This window comes from Hibiscus syriacus, unplaced genomic scaffold (genome assembly GCF_006381635.1).
Source record: "Hibiscus syriacus cultivar Baekdansim isolate YM2019G1 unplaced genomic scaffold, ASM638163v2 tig00111834_pilon, whole genome shotgun sequence".
Taxonomy (NCBI): domain Eukaryota; kingdom Viridiplantae; phylum Streptophyta; class Magnoliopsida; order Malvales; family Malvaceae; genus Hibiscus; species Hibiscus syriacus.
Genome location: NW_024063192.1, coordinates 1,569,754 through 1,593,594, shown reverse-complemented (window position 1 = coordinate 1,593,594; position 23,841 = coordinate 1,569,754). Strand labels below are relative to the sequence as shown.

Here is a 23,841-nt window from a genome sequence, read left to right as displayed (position 1 = left end):
TTCTACGTGCCTTAAGTAGGCAACTAGGCATGCATTGACAAATGACAGAATCCACCCTGAATTAGGGGATTCTATTCACTTTCATCATTTGTTAAAACGTTAAATAATAGGCGAATCTGATTAACAAGCCTTGTTTTCTTTGGTTTAATTCAAATTCCATTTTGAGTTCCCAATCTAAATCTTCAAATCCATTCTAACTGCTGACCAAACTCAAATTTCAACATATAAGAGTAAAGTACACAAATGGTCCCCGACTATAGAATATTGTTTTACCAAGTCCCTTAACTATTAAAACTTATAAAATGATTCCTCGGCTATAAGGAATTACTTTATTGAGTCATTCGGCTATTAAAAGTTATAAAATGGTCGCTCGACTACTTATTATATCTAAACTCATTCTTTTCAGTTAAAAATTAACGGTCATCTGAGTTGGACGTTAAAATACTGGTTAAGATATGATAGTCATTTGAGATTATAAAACATATTTTATCATACTTCAATTAATAGATTAATGCATAGCTCAGTCTGTCATCAAATTTTTAACGAAAAATGATTAGTTTAAAACATAATAAATAATTGAATGATTATTTTGTAACTTTTAACCGTGAATGGACTCAACAAAACAATTTCTTAGGGATAGAAGGTGCATTGTTTAGTTGGAGCACGGAGGCTGCACCTGCACCGTAGCCCAGGTCCCATCCTCGTGTGACCCACCGCTACCTTTAACATTTATTAAAGTCGTATCTTGTGAGCCAGCTTTCCCCAATTGCCCACAATTTCAGACTTCAAATGGCATATTCATAATCACGACCGCTCCCATTGTTCAAATGTCACAGGCAATCACGATTTAGGCATGAAACGAAATGAAGGTCTACTCATGGTGTGACATAAATCCACAATAAACCTAGGAGATGATGGCCCATCGAATTTGTCGATTTACTGCAGTATGCATCTTGGGACCATAAACACACATGCAAGCAGTGTTAAATGTGACATATGTTTATGTGATGAAAATTACCGATCAAATTGGAGATGGCATATTGGTCCCGGATGTGTAGATGAGTATTAATGCGTAACGTCTCCATTCTCGTTATTCATGCATGTCTACATAAATATTTAAATTCATGCATGTACCGATAATACCAAAGTTCATGAAATTATAAATATAGTGATGACAAATATCGTCACGAGACCTTTGATTGGTATTATTTTTAAATTTGATTCGAGAATTATTATTATCAAATCGGATTTAAAGATTATCTATTATTATTTACCTTTAAAAAGTTAATAATTTATCTTTGTCTGTATAAGACAAGCAGAGGTTTGATTTCTAACGTAATTGAAAACCAGCAAATGGAAGCAATAATCAACTTGTTGAAAACGAATTGGAAAAACCAATATTCAATGAAGCATGATCACAAACCAGTACACTTATACCCTTTTAGACTTGTTTCCCACTTTTTGATGATAAGTTTTCAACTCAAAGATAAAAACTAATTCCACCCAGATATATACGATACTGTATATACGATGATCACTCTTTTCTTAGGGTTTTGAGCCATGCATTCTGCAACTCATGAAGACAATAAATAAAATACTGCTCGTAATAATTTAAAACTAGGGTTCCCATGCTCGATCTCTTGAAATATTGATCATCATCATCGTCACGTTACAGAAGAAAGAAACAAGGGAAAGAGTTGCAATATGTCAGGCTTCTCTCTTCCGACACACGCAACTCATATCTACTGTAGACTGTAGTGTTTTCTTTAATGGCGATGTCTCAGTTTGGGCAGTCTGCCTCTGCCCACTCATCCTCTTTCAATGCTCTTCACGAAACCTATACATAAGCATGTATGTATATATATATCGTGCTGCTTTGACTGACTGTGCATAAATATATATATTTTTAGTCTGTCCGTTTATGATGCTTTATTCTAGGATATAAATAGCTGATATTTACATATGCCATCTTTATGGAGAATCTGTAGGTTTAGTCCTTCATGATATTAAAATTTAAGATTAGTCCATTATATTAAAATTTAAGATTGAATCCTTGTGTTTTGATTTGATATAATTTAATCTAATTTGTTAATAAATATTAGATTTAAATCTCACCAACAATCTCATTGATGACATGAACGTACCACTTTCAAACCACATTCGTTGGTGTAGAAAACTTGAACCAAAGCCTTGTCATCTTTTGTTTGAATGCCCACATTAATGGGTCATAACGTCTCTTCGAAGCAAGCAAGATCTGCTTTTTATTTTTCTAAGTTTGACTAAGAAGCTCAGTTCCACCATTATAGCTTAGCCACCAACAAAAGCATTGACCCTGACCCTTCTTTTATTTATTTTCTTATTCTAGTCATGACCGGGTGCAATGCTTTTGAGGTTTGAAAATTAAACAAGATAATTGATCGGTTTTGTTGAAAATGACTAATCCAAAGTAGACTCCAAATAACAAGAGACTTGAGACACCTATCGCTATTGCAGATTCTAATGCTAGTATACGATGGATGCTAGGGAACAAGCCTGACTCCGGTCTCTAATGCTAAGTGACTTGAAGAACAAGAGTACCGAGTAAATCTACAACATGATGATGAACAAGGATTCAAAAGGAAATTCAAGATTTGAATCCTCAAAACCAACTACAATTTGATATTTGTTAGCCACATTTTGCTTTCCAATCCATCCATCTTAAATGTAATCTGAAAGATTCCCTCGAGTATACATATTGCAGCCTTCCTAAACAGGATGCCTATGGCAAAAGCAAGCTTTCTGTGCTTAGTCGATGCCATGCAAAACCGGAATAGGAATGGCTGAAAGCAATGCAAACCAACCCGCAGCCTCACACGTGAATCACATGCTACATCTACAGTGACTGGAAGTGGTAAACACCCACTAGGGGCTCACAGGACTGAATTCCCTAGTTCTGTAATTCAGCAATAAAAGAATCCATGAGGCTTAGACAGATAGAACCATAACCTCAACGCAAGCAAAAGGTAAAAACCAAAACGTCACCCCACACAACAGAAAGCACCGATATATTTAGGAAATCAGCAAAGAATCTTGTCATTGACAGTAGTTACCAATAAATCCTCAAGCAAGGTGAGTAAGAAGATGAGATAAGGCCTTTTATTCGGTTGAATTTAGCTTGCTAAGAAATCAGATTGTCGGTCAATGATAGTAAACGGTTCAAGGTATACAAATCCAGAGTTTGAACTTTACAAGTCTGTCTGCTTTAAACCATAAACTAAGAAGACCATCAACCAACCTTTAATAACCCATAAGTAGGGTTAAAAAACCAAAAAAAAAATGAGCAGACACTGAAAAAGATAATAAAAAAGTAATGCAACCTGAGGGAAGACGGTGATGCATCCCAAGGAAACAGCTTTTTGGAAGACAAATATTTATACTCCATTGACATAAACTAAGACCACAGCAAACCTCTATTGACCCATAAGTATGGTTAAAATAACAGTAGAAAATGAAAAAGAAAGGAAAAATAAAAAAGCAATGCAGCCTGAGGGAAGAAGGTGCATCATCCCAAGAAAACTGCTCGTTGGAAGACAAATATTGTGGTACTCCACGGACTGGATAATGCTCATCTCAACAGTTTTTCAACCAGCTGTAGCTGGGCGAACTCCTACCAAGGAAACGAATATCAGTATCATAGCCAAAGCATACTCGAAAGCAGAGTGCTACACATTGTATGCAGCAAGAATCAGTTTGGAAACAGTCAATACAGCTCACGATATTCAGAATTTTGCAAGAACAAGTTCCAACATCGTCTAAGGGCTCGTGCACCACAATGATTTAGGCATTTCCTACATTCAACAACAAATATGCTACTTTTCTTTAAAACATATAGTACTCACCATCATTTTTAGCTTTGAACAACTCATGCAGCTATAAAACAACCCCTAAATATTCAAATAATGGTCCATCAGTCATTTTAGTCCTCATTTCTCAAGCAAATGTTCTTTCATACCTCTATTAATCATTCTAAAATCTAATAACTGATGTCATTTTCAACCAGAATTAGCATATGGTTGACATGCTTAGAAGTTAGAACAACAGACAAACTATATAGTTACAGCAAATAACTTCAACATAACAAGAAAATACTCCTTATAGCAGCCTTGGCCAGGTACAAGAAGAACAAATAGAGCAAAAAAATACCTAGAAGATAAAAATTTTGCATTGGAAGTTCCAAGTCACAACTAGATAAGTAAATAACGACAACCAATATAATAGTTACAGAAGATAAAATAAAGTAAGAGAAACTAAATAGTTACAGAAGATAAAATAAAGTAAGAGAAACTAACTTTCCAGTATTCATCATAAACTATATAAAGAATGATGTAAGGCGAATCTACACGCTTTGATGGAAGAGAGTAGATAGCCTTATTGTGTCCCGATCTAGGATTGACAAGTACTGATGTCCTTGAATTAATAGGATATAATAAATCAATGATGCAAACCATAGGATATAATAAATGAATGCACATACTATGATAATTCAAGTATAGTCTAATATGCAAATGTATGCTCATAATAATATATATAGTGCATAAATAAAGTAAATATAATATAAAGTATGGTAGAACTCCCTTATATTGAGTTTGATGGTTCTTCAATGATGTGAGTATGTCATGCAGAAAGTTGGTGCTAAACAGGATCATATCAAAGAAATTAAGAGAAATAATTCTAAATTTTACCTTTCCTCCTTTTATTGCCAGAAGAATTGCCTTTGGACCCTGCACTTCCAACCCCGCCTGTAGAAAGCTCCTCTGCTCCAGAGTTATGGTTAGCAAAACACTGATAGTTGTCAATGTCACACCCATTAAATCCTTGTCCATTCAACGCTGCATCTTCTCCTGCTCTACCTTCAACTCCAGGATGAGGGCAATACATCTGATCATTGCATTGTACGTTGCAAGGATTCATCACATAAGCACCAGGAATGTTCATCGGGTTAACAGTAGTGGCTGGTTTCTGATACGGAAACGATCCGATCTCGCCTTCAATTCTTCCTCGGATGTCGACAAGCAAACACTTAAGCCTTGCAACCTCAGCCTCCAATGCAGCCTGACCTTGCAACCTCTTCAACAGCTTCTGGTTCAATGCCCTCAATCTCATAACCTCATCCTCCAACGAGGCGGCTCGTGCCTTAACCTTTTCCCTATATTTCCTGACAGCTTCTCGATTTCCCAGAGGACGTTTCTTCGATTTCTCCTTAGAGCCAGCAGTGTCATCGCTAGCAGTCCCGTCTTCAGTTGAGGCAGGCACAATTTTGGTATGAACATGAAAACATGTATGTGTATGAGAGTTATCAGGACCAGGTGGGTTGCACGTATGTGTATGGGTACAAGCACGAGAATCATTCAGTAATTCATCGAAAAAACTGTCCATTGAACAACTGCTTGGAATATCACCCATATTATTAACGGAAAACACTTCCTGGTTCGAAAAATCAAGCTCCCCGTCGTCCATTACAGGCAGAAAACCTAGGTGAATCAAAGGTAATCACTTGAATGCAAATAAGGAGAGATCAATGTTCGATTTTGAACCTGACCCAGATAATAAATTGTGCTCAATTACCAAATTGCAACAACCAGAATAAAAATAAAGGGAAAAAAGTCTTACTCAGATTGAACAACCTGGGAAGGCCCGGACAGTTCGATAAAATTAAAGGTTCAAGAATAAACCAAAGCAAAGAATGGAAGAGAGAGCAGCAATGTCACCAGATATTCGGCAGTTCGAAACCCTAAAACATAAATGGCGGCTTAAAAAAGGGGCGCAAAGACTTGATAGCGAATTAGAAAAGTGATGACTGAGTACCAAGAAAGCGAAATTTTTTACAAGAGAGCAAAAATATGATTTTTTTTTTATTTTACAGAAAAGGTCAATAAAATTGTGAGTTTATGACCCTGAAATGGACGGACCAGAAACAGAGCATAATTTCAATTAGCATTATAGTATTATCTCAAGTAATATCGTATAAAAATTATTTCTTTACTCGATTCTAAATTATAATTAATATTACTAAATTTTGTGATGTAAATTTCTTTTTTTTTTGATAAGTTGAATTTTATTTATCCAAGTAAAAGTACATCAAACAACACTCATCCCAAAACAGGGAGTATAAACACCAATATACAACAAAACAAAGTTAGTCTATACTCCAAGAAGTACAAAGTCTAGAATTTACATAATCAAGTCTATTAATATTTTTATCTTTAAGTTTGATCCGCACAAACTCCTTAATAGACTTGAGAAGATGATCGGCTGGTCTTGTTCCTCTGTTGAAGATTCTTCTGTTTCGTTCTTTCCATATGAAGTAAATAAAGGCCGTCCAAGCAATCCTCAATATGATGGAAAGCAAAGAATTTCCCTTCCATTTATGTGCAACCCACTCAATTTGAGATTCCCAATTCATGTGAGCATTTCTTATGCTTGAAAGCATCATAATAGAGTTCCAAAGAGAAGAAGCATAATAACAGTCAATAAAAAGATGATTTCGGGATTCATTTATCTCATTACACAGAACACATATTATGTCAGAAGTAATGCCCATCCTAAAGAGTCTGTCACGAGTTGGAAGACGATCCAGAATAGCCATCCAAGTGATCATGTTGAATTTAGGAATATGATGAGGAAACCAAATCACTTTGTGCCAGTAAACCTTTTCTCTTGGAACTTTGATATCTTCCCAGATGTCTTTAGTACTCGAGATTCCAGCAGCAATCGTTGAGGTAGTATCATTCCCGAGTTTTAAAAGTTTTCTGATGGTCCAACTATAGGAAGTGGTAACACTTATGTCACTTATAGCATTATTTTTAAAAACATAGCAGTAAATCCAAGCTACCCATAAAGATCCCTGTCCAGCCAGAATTTTTCTGATAAGTTGAATCATACAAGCTTTATTCAAAGAGCGAATGTCCTTCAAGCCGAGTCATCCTTCAGATTTGGGGCAACAAATTCGATCCCAGCTAATCCTAGCACCTTTGGCAGCAGTATCATTACCTTTCCAAAGGAATCTAGAGCAAAGCTGTTCAAGTCTATTGATAACTTTCTGAGGAAAGATAAATTATCTATTCCAGAAGTTAATAACACTATGTAAAACAGTTTTAATAAGCTCTAGACGCCCAGCATAACTTAAATTTTTTCCAGACCATTGATGAAGTCTTTGTTTAATATTATCAAAGAGAGGATGACAGTCTTTTTCAGTTATTTTCCTAGTGACTAGAGGAACACCAAGATACCTTACCGGAAGAAAGCCTTGTTTGAAACCAGTGGTGGATTTAATGGAATCAAGAATTCTGCTCGAAATACCAGCAGCAAAAAATTCAGTTTTGCTAACATTTAAGTTCAGACCAGATAGAACATAGAAATGATTGAGGACACTGATAACCCCCATAATAAAATCAAGGTTTTCTTTACAAAAGATTAAGAGGTCGTCAGCGAAAGCTAAATGGGTGATACCCAATTTTTTGCACTTAGAGTGATATCCATAAATACCTCTGGCAGCAGCAAGGTTGAGAAAATTAGAAAGAATATTCATAGCAATCACAAAAAGTGTTGGTGATAGGGGACCACCTTGTCTAATACCTCTATGTCCTTTAAAGTACCCTATGAGGCTACCATTGAAGGCTATGGAGTATCTAGCTTCTTTGAAACATGTTTCAATCCAACCTATGAAAATATAAGGTAACCCTATGGCTTTAAGAATAAAGGAAATGAAATCCCAATTGAAGGAGTCAAAGGCTTTTTGTAAGTCAATTTTGAGAGCACATCGAGGAGAAATATTTTTCCTTCCATAACCTTTTACCAATTCTTGGGCAAGAAGAGTGTTATCAATAATGGATCTACCTCTCACAAAAGCAGTTTGGTTGAGTGAAACAAGGTCAGGCAGCAGCTCATTCATTCTTTTAACAAGAATTTTTGAAATAGTTTTGTACACAACCGAGCAGCAAGATATAGGTCTGTAATCCTTCACTTTGCTAGGGTTTTGGATTTTAGGAATCAGGGAAATAATGGTGGAATTAAAAGCAGGAATGATAGCAGTTTCTTTAAAGAAGAATTTAACAGCATTAACAAAATCTTCCCCTACCACAGACCAAGAATGTTTAAAAAACAAAGGAGTGAACCCATCAGGTCCAAGAGCTTTATCATTCCCTTGATTAAATAAAGCCTCTTTGATCTCTTCAGAAGTAACAGTTTGAACCAAATCAGTAGCAACCTCATTAGGAACATGGAACTGAAGTAAATTTCTCAAGAAAGAAGGATCATGAGGAATAACCGTAGGATCAATTTTACCAAGTTGATGATTGAAGAAGTCAAGAATTTCATTTGCCATATCATCATAAGACTCTAATCTTCTCCCCTCATTGTTAATAAGAACCCTTATTGTGTCTCTTTTATATTTAGAGGCAATGGCAGTATGAAAAAGTTTGGTACATTTGTCTTCATCCTTAACCCATTGCACTTTAGCTTTTTGTTTGAGGAACATATATTCCATGTCCTCTAAATCATTAAGATCCTTTTCGATTCTCAATTCTTCATCAAAAGAATTGTTACCATTACGAGTAGAAATTTGAATTTGCTCCAGCTCACTCCTCTTAAGTCTAACCCTAGCAGAGATGTCATTATAATTATCCTTGTTGAGTTTTTTCAAATTAGGCTTTAGGCGTTTAAGCTTAATAAACAATCTTTGCATAGGGTTTCCTTGGGTAGGTTGTTGCCAAGATTTAGTGACTTATTCAAGAAAGTTAGGATGTTTAGTCCAGAAGTTGAAGAATTTAAAAGGCTTAGGCCTAGTGGTTTGAGTTTCTTTATTGATCCAAGCCAGAGCCATACAGTGGTCCGAAGGGCCAGGAGCAATAAATTCAACAAAAGAATTTTTAAAAGAAGAAGCCCAGGGAGGATTAATCATCACTCTATCAAGTTTCCTTGCAAAAAAGAAATCTTTTTGCTTATTGTTCCAAGTATACGTTGGGCCAAAGAAAGGGTGATCAACAAGAGCAAGCTCTTGAACCAAATCTTTGAAATCATTCATATCAGAGGAAGAATAAGGACCTAGAATAAGAGTGTAACACCCCAACCCGTACCCGACCCGGATACGAGTCCGAAGTGTCACATTGACTTTTCAAACCTTGACTCTTAAGAAAAATCCTGGGAAATTTAAAACTTTATTTAAAACAAAATACAGACTTTATCAGAGTGCTCGTACTTAATGACTTATTACATGCCAACACTTTATACATAACCAAATACATACTTTGTCAAATATTTCTGATCTGATCTTTTAGTAGTGATACTGTCTTTGCCACTTCTATTCTTTCACTTCTCGTTTCTTGGTACCTACGTGTAAATCACTTACACGCTAAGTCATAGACTTAGTGAGGCATATAAAACATATAATATAACCATATATCATTTCATATAAATAAAAGACATACATATGCAAACACTATCAATAATCCTTTCCACTTACCATATACTCATCATATAACACATATATCACTATACCCAGAAACACACATAACATCATATAATTCATGTATGTGCATTCATATCATTGAATCATGACATATCAATATGCATGAATCTATTGTATGATAACAATATACAATCAGGTCATGCACACATGCAACTTACCTTCTTGTATCACTTTCACTTTCATTTGTCTTTCAATTTCATTGCCCATGTATATTATTGAGAATAGAGGTATGTGAGTACATTGAGGTTGTGCACTAATGCTGTCACCACAGCTCGTATAAATTCCCTCATGGGGCACCGAACATTCGTTCAGTATTCATCCCGAAGGACCTGTCCAGAGGTTACAAAGAACCCCGGTAACTATCCAGAGGTCATAAAGATCCTTGGCAACTATACATATGTTCCTTTCAACATAGGTAAACCCTCGACTCTTGACATGCCAACTATACCTATAGCTCTCGTATCATATACTATGGGCATTTATTTATACATTTCGTATCATTTGTTCTTTCTCTTCTGTCACATACCACATGTATGTGTAACCATATATCTCATATCATATCACATGTATTATATATACATGTATTCACGTAAATCATTTCATGTAATTCATATCACATATATCACATGTGCATATAAGCTTATAGCTTCTTTCACATATACATGTAATCACATAGCTTTCTTTCATGTAACCATGCATGTCATGTCAAATAACATATATCATATGTTGCATTTTCACTTAAGCATATAAATCATATAACATAGCATCCATATATATTTCTATGTATTAATGCATACATGGTAATCACATAACAATTTAGAAGTTACTTCTTACCATAGTAACTCCATCACTGGCTCATCGCAAGCCAATGTTAATTCAATAAAATAAGTACAAAATAAATTGCACTCACCTGGCCTCACTAGTCCATTCCAATCTCTTATCTTCCCTTTTTATCGATCTTACTTGTCAATGATTCCGGAACTCGTTTAGGCTCTGAATCTACATAATAATTCATTGATACTTATCAGTATACTAATTAGTATATTCTAAACTATCATTTCTTAGGCTAAAAGAAAAGCCATTTTCATCTTTTAATGGAGGCATGCATCGATGCACTCCTGATGCATCGATGCACTGAGGGCATTCGATGTTCATTTTATTAGAAATGCATCGATGCACTCCTTATGCATCGATGCACTGACGACATTCGATGTTTGTATTTAAATTAATGCATCGATGCACTTCATATGCATCGATGCACCTTCAACAAATTTCTGGGATTTATCATTGATGCATCGGTGCATAATGAATGTGCATCGATGCACATTGCCCAGAAATGTCATTTAAGCATGAAAATCTCTTCTTACTCTACTTGACACTTTATATTTCCCCTCTTTTAATATCCTTAACTTACATACTCTTACTTAAACTAATTATTATCCATTAAATACTTCTAAAAACTTAGAAATCTAATTCTCCATGTAGAATTTAAGAATCTAACCCAAATTCCAACATGTTCTAATTTGAATTCTAACACCTCATACTTCTTAGTTAGCTTTATGACAAGTCAAATCCCACTTTCAATTCTTATTATGAACTCTACTTCAAGATTTCACTTTTCTACTTCCTTTCTTTAATTCTTCCTATACTCCTCATCTTATGGTTTTAAGATAATCTAAGCTTTCATTAAGCTTAGTTATTATCTAAGGATCAATAAGCAACCTTAAATTCATCAAGAATTTGATTCACAAGAAAACTCACCTTTAGCTTGGCTTCACGGGGAGAAGAAGAAGATGAGAGAAATGTCTAGAACTCTCATTTTTCTCCCAAATGCCATCCACGTGGGTTATAAGATAACCCCAAATAATATTAAATTCATTTACTTGATAAAAGACTAGTTTGCCCTCTTAACTTTTCCTTATGTGCTAAATTATCCTTCTCCAAATATTTTAATCCAGTTCATGAACTTTCAATTTATCTAATTTGGTCACTGAAATTAAAATCTCACAATTTGATCACTAACCCGGTATGAGGGATGTTACAAATCTCCCCCTCTTAAGAAAATTCGTCCTCGAATTTTCACTGCACATCTTAATAAGAACATATCTTCTAATGTTCTTATGTTGCTTCCCTGACTTATTCTTTCTTGTCATCATCAGAAACTTACTTTTCAATCCTTTAGTTTTCCAACTATCGTTTTCGTTTATACATTCATCTTCTGTTGCTTATCATATAAACAATAACCAGTAATACCAATCCATTGTTGTCTTTTCTCTCATTCGATTATGCATTTTTCCTTTGACCTTTCTAAAATTCCATATAATGTCACTCATCACGTTGACAGTAACATCCATCTCATCAATCAACAACCTAAATCCATCTCTAACCAAATTCATTTTCCATCATCATTTAACCAAAACACGACCTTAAATCTTCTTTAAATATGATTCAACATACCCTTTTAAAGAATCTATTCACATAACCTTACACACTTTTCTTACTTCTATATCAAAATTATCATCTACATTCCATATAACCTTTATCGTATTTGATCCTTTAACTCAATCCCTTTTCATTTCTTTATTCCATTCTTCCTTTATTTATTCCTTATACACAAATCATATCTTTCCTTTCATGTTCACATACTCTTGTCTTATCACCTATATTCATCTCTGTGTAACAATCTTCATTGCATCCTCATAACTTTGATATCCCTATTTCTTATACCGAACTTTATTCTTTATCATCTCTTGTATTTGTATTTTCTTCTTTAAAGCCACTTTTTAAAACATACCAATGCTTATCTCTTTGCCTACATCATATCTGTATGATCAAGATACATAACCACATCCATATTCATATCATATTTGATTAACTCCACTTTATCTTTCCTCCAATCTTATAACTCTAGCACCTTTACTCTGACAGCTAGATAATAACTTTTATTCAATCTAGGGCACAAGCCCTATTATACCAATCATATACATCCTTTCCAATCTAAATTATCTCAAAATTTGCTTACTCAACTTATCAATTTCACCTCTATTCTCATACATCCTGAAATTTCTTTTGCTCAAACTCAACATTCTGACTTCCTGTGTCCTATAATCTGATCATCGATATACACATTCTCAAACTCTTCTTATCAATCCTCAGCTTTACTCAAATATACAAATTATTACTTCCTTTTCTTTACTATACCACATTACTATGATCCAAATATGCAACTATATCCAGATCCATTTCAGATTTGGTTATCATATCCTGACAATATCTTATAATCTTATAATTCCAGTACATTTTTATCATATACTCTGGTTAGCCAACGCTAACTCTTTCCATCTTAACTGCAAACCCTTATCATAAGCATACTCTTGTTTATGCTCAATACTATCACTTCGTCAAACTCATAAGCTCTGACTTTATACATCTTATACACTTGTCACTGATGCACTTATCCTTGAGTTCTTCTATAAGTACTCACCACATCATTAGATCTTTTTAACATTCTTATGGTGACACTTGTTCACCATATTCTATCTTATCCACATACTAACAAAACTAATCCATATCGCTTTTCCGATTCAAAATAATAAAGATCTTCTTTCACTATTCTAATATGATTTCAACTTTATGAAATCAACCTTTAATCTTAGAAGACACTTTCTGAGGTTTCTGCTCTTCATCCTGCCTGGCCAGGGCAAGTGAATTGCTATCACAATCAGATTTGTCAGCTATCGATTCACTTCGACAATTTCTATAATCAATTTCTACTATATTATACAAATCTTGTTCTATTGGCAAGACAACATACTCCTTACCCTATCAGATCAGAAACTTTCACTCTGTGTTGGCATGTACACATTTTATGACACTTTGGACTTTAGTTTATGCCGAGAATCGGCTAAACCGTAGCTCTGATACCATTAAATGTAACACCCCAACCCGTACCCGACTCGGATACGAGTCCGAAGTGTCACATTGACTTTTCAAACCTTGACTCTTAAGAAAAATCCCGGGAAATTTAAAACTTTATTTAAAACAAAATACATACTTTATCAGAGTGCTCGTACTTAATGACTTATTACATGCCAACACTTTATACATAACCAAATATATACTTTGTCAAATATTTCTGATCTGATCTTTTAGTAGTGATATTGTCTTTGCCACTTCTATTCTTTCACTTCTCGTTTCTTGGTACCTACGTGTAAATCACTTACACGCTAAGTCATAGACTTAGTGAGGCATATAAAACATATAATATAACCATATATCATTTCATATAAATAAAAGACATACATATGCAAACACTATCAATAATCCTTTCCACTTACCATATACTCATCATATAACACATATATCACTATACCCAGAAACAAACATAACATCATATAATTCATGTATGTGCATTCATATCATTAAATCATGACATATCAATATGCATGAATCTATTGTATGATAACAATATACAATCAGGTCATGCACACATGCAACTTACCTTCTTGTATCACTTTCACTTTCATTTGTCTTTCAATTTTATTGCCCATGTATATTATTGAGAATAGAGGTATGTGAGTACATTGAGGTTGTGCACTAATGCTATCACCACAGCTCGTATAAATTCCCTCATGGGGCACCGAACATTCGTTCAGTATTCGTCCCGAAGGACCTGTCCAGAGGTTACAAAGAACCCCGATAACTATCCAGAGGTCATAAAGATCCTCGGAAACTATCCATATGTTCCTTTCAACATAGGTAAACCCTCGACTCTTGGCATGCCAACTATACCTATAGCTCTCGTATCATATACTATGGGCATTTATTTATACATTTCGTATCACTTGTTCTTTCTCTTCTGTCACATACCACATGTATGTGTAACCATATATCTCATATCATATCACATGTATTATATATACATGTATTCACGTAAATCATTTCATGTAATTCATATCACATATATCACATGTGCATATAAGCTTATAGCTTCTTTCACATATACATGTAGTCACATAGCTTTCTTTCATGTAACCATGCATGTCATGTCAAATAACATATACCATATGTTGCATTTTCACTTAAGCATATAAATCATATAACATAGCATCCATATATTTCTATGTATTAATGCATACATAGTAATCACATAACAATTTAGAAGTTACTTCTTACCATAGTAACTCCATCACTGGCTCATCGCAAGCCAATGTTAATTCAATAAAATAAGTACAAAATAAATTTCACTCACCTGGCCTCACTAGTCTATTCCAATCTCTTATCTTCCATTTTTATCGATCTTACTTGTCAATGATTCCGGAACTCGTTTAGGCTCTGAATCTACATAATAATTCATTGATACTTATCAGTATACTAATTAGTATATTCTAAACTATCATTTCTTAGGCTAAAAGAAAAGCCATTTTCATCTTTTAATGGAGGCATGCATCGATGCACTCCTGATGCATCGATGCACTGAGGGCATTCGATGTTCATTTTATTAGAAATGCATCGATGCACTCCTTATGCATCGATGCACTGACGACATTCGATGTTTGTATTTAAATTAATGCATCGATGCACTTCATATGCATCGATGCACCTTCAACAAATTTCTGGGATTTATCATTGATGCATCGGTGCATAATAAAATGTGCATCGATGCACATTGCCCAGAAATGTCATTTAAGCACGAAAATCTCTTCTTACTCTACTTGACACTTTATATTTCCCCTCTTTTAATATCCCTAACTTACATACTCTTACTTAAACTAATTATTATACATTAAATACTTCTAAAACTTAGAAATCTAATTCTCCATGTAGAATTTAAGAATCTAACCCAAATTCCAACATGTTCTAATTTGAATTCTAACACCTCATACTTCTTAGTTAGCTTTATGACAAGTCAAATCCCACTTTCAATTCTTATTATGAACTCTACTTCAAGATTTCACTTTTCTACTTCCTTTCTTTAATTCTTCCTATACTCCTCATCTTATGGTTTTAAGATAATCTAAGCTTTCCTTAAGCTTAGTTATTATCTAAGGATCAATAAGCAACCTTAAATTCATCAAGAATTTGATTCACAAGAAAACTCAACTTTAGCTTGGCTTCACGGGGAGAAGAAGAAGAAGATGAGAGAAATGTCTAGAACTCTCATTTTTCTCCCAAATGCCATCCACGTGGGTTATAAGATAACCCCAAATAATATTAAATTCATTTACTTGATAAAAGACTAGTTTGCCTTCTTAACTTTTCCTTATATGCTAAATTATCCTTCTCCAAATATTTTAATCCAGTTCATGAACTTTCAATTTATCTAATATGGTCACTGAAATTAAAATCTCACAATTTGATCACTAACCCGGTATGAGGGATGTTATAAAGAGAGTAAGAGCTTTCTTTATAGTTCAGATAGGTATTGAAATCACCTCCCAGAATCCAAGGAAGGGTTCCAATCCTTGAATCTAACTCTTTAAGATGCTGCCAAAGAGATCTTCTAGCAATTCCATTGTTATTCCCATATATAACAGTGATAAAGAAAGAGGTATTATTATAGAGGCATTTAATAGTAATACTTTGATCAGTTGAAAGAAAGTGGGAGAGAACTATATCTTTTTTCCAGATGAGATAAATTCTACCATTTATAGCAAATTCATAATTAGTAAAGACATTCCAGCTCCCTAAAACAGTATTGATGATTTTATAAGATTTTTCAGGTTTGACCCTAGTTTCCAGCAGACAAAGAATATCAATTTTGAGGATATTAGCTCTATTTAAAACTTTATTTTGTTTATGAGGATTATTGAATCCTCTGGTATTCCAAAAACCAATTAACATTGAGAAATAGAGGAGGATGTACCCTCTATTATTCCATCTGAGGTACATTTAACTTTTGAGACTTGTTCCTTCTTTTTTGCCTTAAGATCTTTTATTAACTTTGCTACTCCAGCAGCAGCAGTTCTGGATTCCTTTACTGGAATTTCAATTGCTGAAGAATTCTCATCTACTGTTGTCAGAATATAAAACCTATTTGCTGAGCCTCTTAAAGCAGATTTTGATTTGATTTTAAGGGGCCTACCTCTTCCTCTTTTAGGTTTAGGAGTAGTGTCATTGGTTTTAAGAACTTCTTGGGTTAGGTTAGAAATATCCATAACTTCATCATCACCAAGAGGAAGGAATTGAGCCACTGGAATTTCCATATTAACAATAGAAGATTCCAGGTTAGAAGCTTGATTTGTTTGACTTTTAGGAATGTTTATAGGTTCTGATATTTGATCCTTGTTAGCAGAAACTTCTCCATTCTTGGATGAGGAAGATTCAGGCAAGGAGACTTGAGAAGTATCAATGTTTTCCAGTGATTATTCAGTCTTTTCATTTAGGGAAGTTTTTATCCTCCAAATTTTAGGATTTGAAGGAGCAGGGTTATTTTTGATGGTACATTCTTTATCAGAATGTCCGAAAGTACCACATTTCCTACATCTAATTGGGTACCATGGAGCTTCCACATAAATTGTGGAAGATGAGCCATTAGCCAGAATCACATCTATTGAATCAGGTAAGTTTTCCTTAGCTCCTATTTCAATACAGACTTTAGCATATTCTAACCTAGTTTTAGAGGTTGTAGTTGAATCCATTGTTAATGGAATACCTAGAGCACTGGCTATGTAGCTGAGACCTTCCCTAGAATACAATTCTAAAGGGACATTGTACAAGTGAACCCATAACGACAGTCAAGTAAGATCAAAATTCAGTCTCTATAAATTTGGTTCCCACTTTCGAAGGATTAACGATTTATTGAAAATGTGCCAAGGGCCATTCTCAATAACCCAATCCCTAGCAGCATCATATTTAATGGATAAAATATAAAGATTATGCCCAGCAAGGCTTACCTGAACAGGAGCGATATTTTTCCAGATTTTCTCCGTTACTCGCTGAAGAGACAGGAAGTTTGGAGCAGTTCCTAAGAACTGACCCACCAGAGAAGACTTCTATTCCGCAATTCCAGCCTCGAGGACCTCCAAGGGAGGTTGAACAGTTAGGGTTTTTTCCTTCGATTTTGGGGGAAAATAGGTGAGTTCATGATCGGCTTGACACCCAAAGAGTTTTCTCCAATCCATAGCACCAAGACAAGAGAAATAAGTGAGATGAATCACACTGATGATTGGGAGACCGGAAGAAACACCGGCGACGAGACGAGAACACGGGATCCGTTAGACCCACTAACGTGCGCCCAGAGTTTGGTTTCGCTTCATTCAATTCATGGCCGAATGTGGTTAACCACGAGGAAGAAGAAAGGTACAATAGGATTTGGTTTAAACCCAAAAAATTTCAATTTCTCTCCAGTTCTGTTGGTTTTGTTCGTTGCTTGCCTTTCCACTTCCCCCTTTACCTGCTTTTTTGAAAGCAAACACATGGTTGAGCCAAAGAAGAGAAAGGAAGAAAGACGATGAGACGTACAAAAGTTTATGATATGATTAGTTTAATAAATAAATAATTTAATTAAAAAGTAGTTATATGTATAAATGAGGTTAGTTCGAGTAGTAAACAACTTGATATCATTTAATCAAGTCTCGAGTTTAAGTACTTATGTATGTAGAAATCTCAGTTAAAAGATTCATCCACCGAAATCAAGTATGTGACTCGAATCAGTCCGCCTTAGTCAAGACAAAGTCTTGAAAATCGAAAGAAAAAAAAAATTTATATATGGGGATGTATAAGCTCTCATGTTAATATACTCTTATCTATGTTTTTGTAGTATGGTATAATTTTATTCAACTCTATATGCATCTACGAATCTATATTTTGATGTACTATTGAATAGTTATTTTATAATCCATGAAATTTAATATAAAATTTATTATAAAACGATCAAATTGTGCTCTATGGTGAATATATCTAAAGAGTTCAGAGTTAATTTATATTATTAGTCTATATATTATATGCAAGTTACATATTTAAATTTCACACAATAATTTAGTCATTTTTAATCCTGTATTTTTTACATTATGTATTTTTTTTAATTCGATCAATTTTAATTTATGTAATTCAATCATGAATAAAGTATGTGAATGATCCTCCGACTATAAGATACTATTTTATTAAGTTTATCGACTATTAAAAGTTATAAAATTGTCCTCTAACTATAGAATGTTACTTTGTTGAATCCCTCGACTATCAAAAGTTACAAAATGATCACCCAACTATTCATTATGTTCCAAACTCGTCATTTTCTATTAAAAAATCGGACACCATTTGTATACTTTAGCCTTTAATCATTTGGTCCATATTTTTTTGTATAACCACCGATTTCCGATCTATTGATCGACTAATCCTGATTCAGTACTACAGAAGCAAGGACAATCCTCTTAACCCAATTTACTTCATTCATAATCGTCAGGATTTGAACTTCTAATCTAGTTTAAGGGATCTAATATCTCATCCTACTAAAATAATTGGTTCTTGGTTCGTATGGTCCACGTTTAATATAAGGATCATTTATTATTATGCAAGGGATAATTTAGTCATATACAAAGCCAAAGATCTCCCTCCATAATTAATTATCCAAAACAGAGAAGAAACGACTTAAAAATCGCAACAGAGTAACAATGAAAGGTTAAAAAATAGGAATTTGACATAACAGAAATCCCAAGTTTCATGCAACACCTTAGACTCAATCATCTACTTCTGCCTTCTATAATGTGTGTTTCACGTAGATTGTTAAAGGAGCTTCGCAACCGTAGAGCTCCCCCTTTTATGCGGTTGAAAGAAGATTGCTAGCATCTTCTAGACATACATTTCGGTCCCGAAAAAATCATTTTGGACTGATAGCTTAAAGAGCAACAACGAAGGCGATGTCGATATCGAAACGTATCCTATTTGTAACCTTTTTGTCAACCTTGTTGATTACTTCCAGATTTGCACAAGGCGATAATAAAAACGATGGCGACGAGGAGGAGGAGGAAGACGATGGCGGTAGCGCAGATGAAGAGGTTGTGAATGCGGAAACAGGCGTCACGTACGACGGACGATCTTTGATCATTAATGGAAAAAGAGAGCTTGTGTTTTCGGGTTCCATTCATTACCCTCGCTGCCCCCCAGAGGTAATGTTGTGCTGATATGCTTTTCATTTGACTGATGCTAATATGTTGTGCTGAACTATTTGGGGTGCAGTACTGGGAGGATCTCATTGCCAAGGCTAAACGTGGAGGCCTCAACTCGATCGAGACTTACGTTTTCTGGAACGGTCATGAGCTGGAGAAGGGGAAGTACTATTTCGAAGGAGATTATGACTTGATAAAGTTCATTAAGTTGATCGACAAGCATAAAATGTTTGCGATCGTGAGGTTCGGTCCGTTTGTCCAGGCTGAATGGAACCATGGGTAAAGGTTCAAAGACTTTCTCACATCCTTATTCAATCCACATAGCTTCAAACACTCCTAACACCGTAGCTTTTATCATGGTGACCTTTCAGAGGATTGCCTTATTGGCTAAGGGAGGTTCCCGGCATAATATTCCGTTCCGATAATGAACCGTTCAAGGTAATTAACATAAGCAGAAATCATACTGTGACTCGAAAGTTTCTATAACGAACTCTTTTATGTTGTGCAGCATTACATGAAGAAGTTTGTTACGATGATCGTCGAAAAATTGAAAGGAGAGAAGTTGTTTGCTTCTCAAGGAGGACCTATCATTGTATCTCAGGTCTGATTGATGATACTCTAATTCTGCCATGAAGCCTATATATATCATTGATTCTAGTTTCGATTCATTGTACCTTTCGTAGATCGAGAACGAATACAACACTATTCAACTAGCATTCAGAGAAAAAGGAGAAAGCTATATTCAATGGGCTGCAAAGACAGCCGTAGACATGAACATCGGCGTTCCATGGATAATGTGCAAGCAGAAGGATGCACCAGATCCAGTTGTATGATTATCATTAACTATAAGGAACATGTATGCATTTTTCATTGCTTTATTAGTAATTTACACTTTCATCGTTCTGCAGATCAATTCCTGCAATGGCAGACACTGTGGAGATACTTTCGTCGGTCCAAACAAACCCAACAAGCCTTATCTATGGACCGAGAACTGGACTGCACAGTAAGCATTTGAAGATGTTCACTTGAAAATTCAGAGTAAGTTGTGTATTATAGGCTAATGATGTGGTTGTTTCATTCCGATTCAGGTACCGAGTATTTGGAGATCCGCCATCTCAACGGTCCACAGAAGATTTGGCATACTCGATCCTTCGGTGGTTCTCCAAGAATGGGACTTTGGCTAACTATTATATGGTAGGAGGAATGACAATCTTCACTAAATGGAAGCCTTTTTAGACGGATCTCACCATTCCGTTTTCCTTGTTTTGCAGTACTACGGTGGCACAAACTATAACAGAACAAGCGCGGCTTTCGTGTCGACTCAATACTATGACGAAGCCCCTATTGATGAATATGGTAGGATTATGAAACATTGTGTATCTGATGACCATTGGATTGAAGTCTTTTATTCAAGCTAATGACAGATTTTTCTCTGGATGCTGTAGCATTAATCAGAGAACCAAAGCATGGCCATCTCAAGGACGCTCATAGGGCAGTAAACTTGTGCAAGAAGGCATTACTTTTAGGGACTCCTTCGGTCGAAAAGTTGGGCCCTAAGCTAGAGGTAATCGTTTATATGTACAATAATCTAGCTGGTTCGATCGGAGAAATCAATTATGGTTACTTGGAGCTTAAGCTATTCTCCAATGCAGGCTCGAGTCTGGCAGGTGCCGGATACAGCAATCTGTGCTGCTTTCTTAGCCAACAATGACACGGCTACACCGGCTACAGTTCGTTTCAAGGGAGGAGAATACTACCTGCCAGCTAACTCCATAAGTGTCCTCCCTGACTGCAAGACCATGGTTTACAGCTCCCACTTGGTTAACCCTCGAACCCTTCTTTTATATCATCTGATATCTGCATTACGCGTGCTCGTTCGACACGGTTAAACATCATTTGATTGTTTAACACAGATCACATCACAACATAACTCAAGAAATATGGAAAGATCAAAAGCTGCTAACAATTTTGAGTGGAAGATGTACAAAGAATCTCTTCCGACCCAATTTAAAAATAAGACCAACCAGCCGGTGGAGTTATATTATTTGACCAAAGATACGACAGACTACGCTTGGTACTCGACCACTATCCCTTTGAGCGAACGCGACATGCCACTTAAAAAGGATGTCCGACCGATCATTCGGATCGCAAGTGAAGGCCATGGTGTTTATGTCTTTCTGAATGGCGAATACGTAGGTTTTGGACACGGTAGCAAAGTCGAGAAGAACTTTGTGTTTCAGAAAGATGCAAGTTTTAAGACTGGGAAAAACACTATTCATCTCTTGTGTTACACTGTGGGACTTCAGGTGAGTCTTTTTTTGCAAATTAAGTGAAAGTTAAAACAAGCATACGATGAAAGATTTTCTTCTTTATGCATTATAGGATAGCGGTGCCTACTTGGAGCGTAGGTACGCTGGGCCTCGTTCAATCACCATTCTCGGTTTAAACACTGGTACAATCGATATAACGACGATCGGTTGGGAGAACCTGGTAGGAATTGATGGAGAAAAGAAGCAATTATACACCGAGGAAGGCTCACAATCAGTACAGTGGGCAACTCCTAGCGGTGATAAACCCCCTATAACATGGTACAAGGTAAAATATAAATCCAAAAAACCTGGGAATTGAATTTCAACGTTAAAAAAAAAGCTCTAACATGTTGTTTTTATAGGCATATTTTGATGCACCTGAAGGAAACAACCCAATAGCCCTTAGAATGACTAATATGGGCAAAGGCATGGTGTGGATCAATGGAAGAAGCATTGGCCGATACTGGATGTCCTACTTGTCTGCTCTTAAACAACCAACTCAATCCGAGTACGTCTAGACCACGATACATACTCCGATTGTCGCATTAGGTCCCGATTTCCCGAATAAATCCGTTATTTATGCGCCGTGTTTTCAGGTACCATATCCCAAGGACATACATAAAACCAACAAAGAACTTGATCGTCGTGTTCGAGGAAGAGGGAGGCAATCCTAAGGAAATCGAGATCGTACTGGTCGATAGGGACACGATCTGCAGTCTCGTAAGCGAAAAACACACGCCATCACCGAGGCTATTCAAGAGCGTAAACGGTAACCTACGTGCAAAGTCGAATGACTTGAAGCCCAGTGCAAAACTAGTATGTCCCAAGGAGAAGAAGATCGTCGCCGTCGACTTCGCCAGCTTCGGAGATCCCTACGGGACTTGTGGGAACTTCTTCTTCGGGAATTGCACGTCCTCCGTTTCCAAACAAGTCGTGGAGAAATTCTGCCTGGGAAAACCGGACTGCAAGATCCCAGTGGACGAGGGGCATTTCGGGAGCCAAAACGATGCTTGTTCTAATCTGAAGAAGAAACTGGCCGTCCAAGCCCAGTGTGGTTAGCTTGAGACCATTTCTGGGCATTCGACAGAGCCGAAAACTAGTTTCTGAACCATTAACATTTTGTAATAGGATGATTGTTCACCTTCCAAACCTGGGGATTTTATTTGTTTTATTCATCCATATTTTGATTTGTATATATTTATATGCCTCTCTTAACACAAACACACCCGTGTGTCTGTATATTCACTTTTCAACAAATAAACAAGCCAAAATGGCCATTTTGCAGACTTTTCATCTGGAAAGCCATAAAAATAAACCGTATTTGTGTTACTCAGGTTTTGAAATGAGCTCTCAATATGTTATTATTTTAATTATTTGTGTTATTGATGTTGTACTTTATATCTGTATATAGACTATATTTTGTCTCTTATTCTAATTTTTTGAAGTATTTTGACCCTCAACGTTTCACTTTGAGATAAAAAGCTCTCTTTATAGATAAAAATCATCAGTTAACATGTGATTAACGCTCCAAAATAAGAGTCTTTTAACCTAAAATAAAATGTTGAGGGCTAAAATTCCCAAAAAGTGATAAAGTGATTATTCTATTAAATGTTAGGTGTTTTTTGACCTAAAATGAAATATTAGGGGTCAAAATACTCCAAAAATAGAAAGAAGACAAAATGATCATTTTTATAAACGTTTGGGGTTAATTTTGTCATTATGCCTATTTAGAAAAAAAGTAAAAAATTTGTTTTTAAAAATTCAAAAATATAAAATACCTTTAAATCAAATAATCGTCTTTATAGATTAAAATTGTATAAAATTGTTTAGATTAAAATTGAAAGGAAATAAGCTTCTATAGGGGTTCGAAGTTGGATCTAAAAACCGTTTGTACATGCTTCTACCATTGAATCAGCACTGA

General features: G+C 35.5%; 2 protein-coding genes across 4 annotated transcripts; one reads left to right on the top strand and one right to left on the bottom strand.

Moving 5' to 3' along the window:
* Positions 1-3,277: 3,277 nt before the first annotated feature.
* Positions 3,278-5,953, bottom strand: LOC120171649 (basic leucine zipper 23-like). 3 transcript variants are annotated; one of them, XM_039179332.1, is made up of 3 exons: positions 5,949-5,953; positions 4,722-5,510; positions 3,278-3,646 (listed from the first exon to the last, which is right to left on the bottom strand). In XM_039179332.1, the coding sequence occupies exons 2-3, from the start codon at positions 5,494-5,496 to the stop codon at positions 3,621-3,623; spliced, it is 801 nt and encodes a 266-aa protein (XP_039035263.1). In that variant the 5' UTR covers positions 5,497-5,510; positions 5,949-5,953; the 3' UTR covers positions 3,278-3,620. The 3 variants fall into 3 exon arrangements, with proteins under 3 accessions (XP_039035263.1, XP_039035262.1, XP_039035264.1); XM_039179331.1 differs by lacking the exon at positions 5,949-5,953 and adding an exon at positions 5,650-5,799; XM_039179333.1 differs by lacking the exon at positions 5,949-5,953 and adding an exon at positions 5,650-5,799 and having other exon boundaries at positions 3,278-3,634.
* Positions 5,954-19,347: 13,394 nt separating this feature from the next.
* LOC120171655 (beta-galactosidase 13-like) lies at positions 19,348-23,088 on the top strand. Its single transcript, XM_039179338.1, has 14 exons — positions 19,348-19,611; positions 19,682-19,890; positions 19,983-20,049; positions 20,120-20,212; positions 20,295-20,438; positions 20,520-20,614; positions 20,700-20,805; positions 20,883-20,969; positions 21,059-21,175; positions 21,264-21,431; positions 21,525-21,917; positions 21,994-22,206; positions 22,283-22,428; positions 22,517-23,088. The coding sequence occupies exons 1-14, from the start codon at positions 19,363-19,365 to the stop codon at positions 22,977-22,979; spliced, it is 2,550 nt and encodes an 849-aa protein (XP_039035269.1). The 5' UTR covers positions 19,348-19,362; the 3' UTR covers positions 22,980-23,088.
* Positions 23,089-23,841: the final 753 nt, after the last annotated feature.

Bases quoted from the DNA above. Each gene is read 5' to 3' on its own strand.
- LOC120171649 (XM_039179332.1), bottom strand. From the start codon at position 5,496: ATGGACGACGGGGAGCTTGATTTTTCGAACCAGGAAGTGTTTTCCGTT. The intron at 3,647-4,721 runs GTAAAATTTAGA...TTTCCTTGGTAG, and splicing joins TGGCAATAAAAGGAGGAAAG to GAGTTCGCCCAGCTACAGCT.
- LOC120171655 (XM_039179338.1), top strand. From the start codon at position 19,363: ATGTCGATATCGAAACGTATCCTATTTGTAACCTTTTTGTCAACCTTG. The intron at 20,970-21,058 runs AGGATTATGAAA...GATGCTGTAGCA, and splicing joins CCCCTATTGATGAATATGGT to TTAATCAGAGAACCAAAGCA. The intron at 21,432-21,524 runs GTTAACCCTCGA...TGTTTAACACAG, and splicing joins TGGTTTACAGCTCCCACTTG to ATCACATCACAACATAACTC.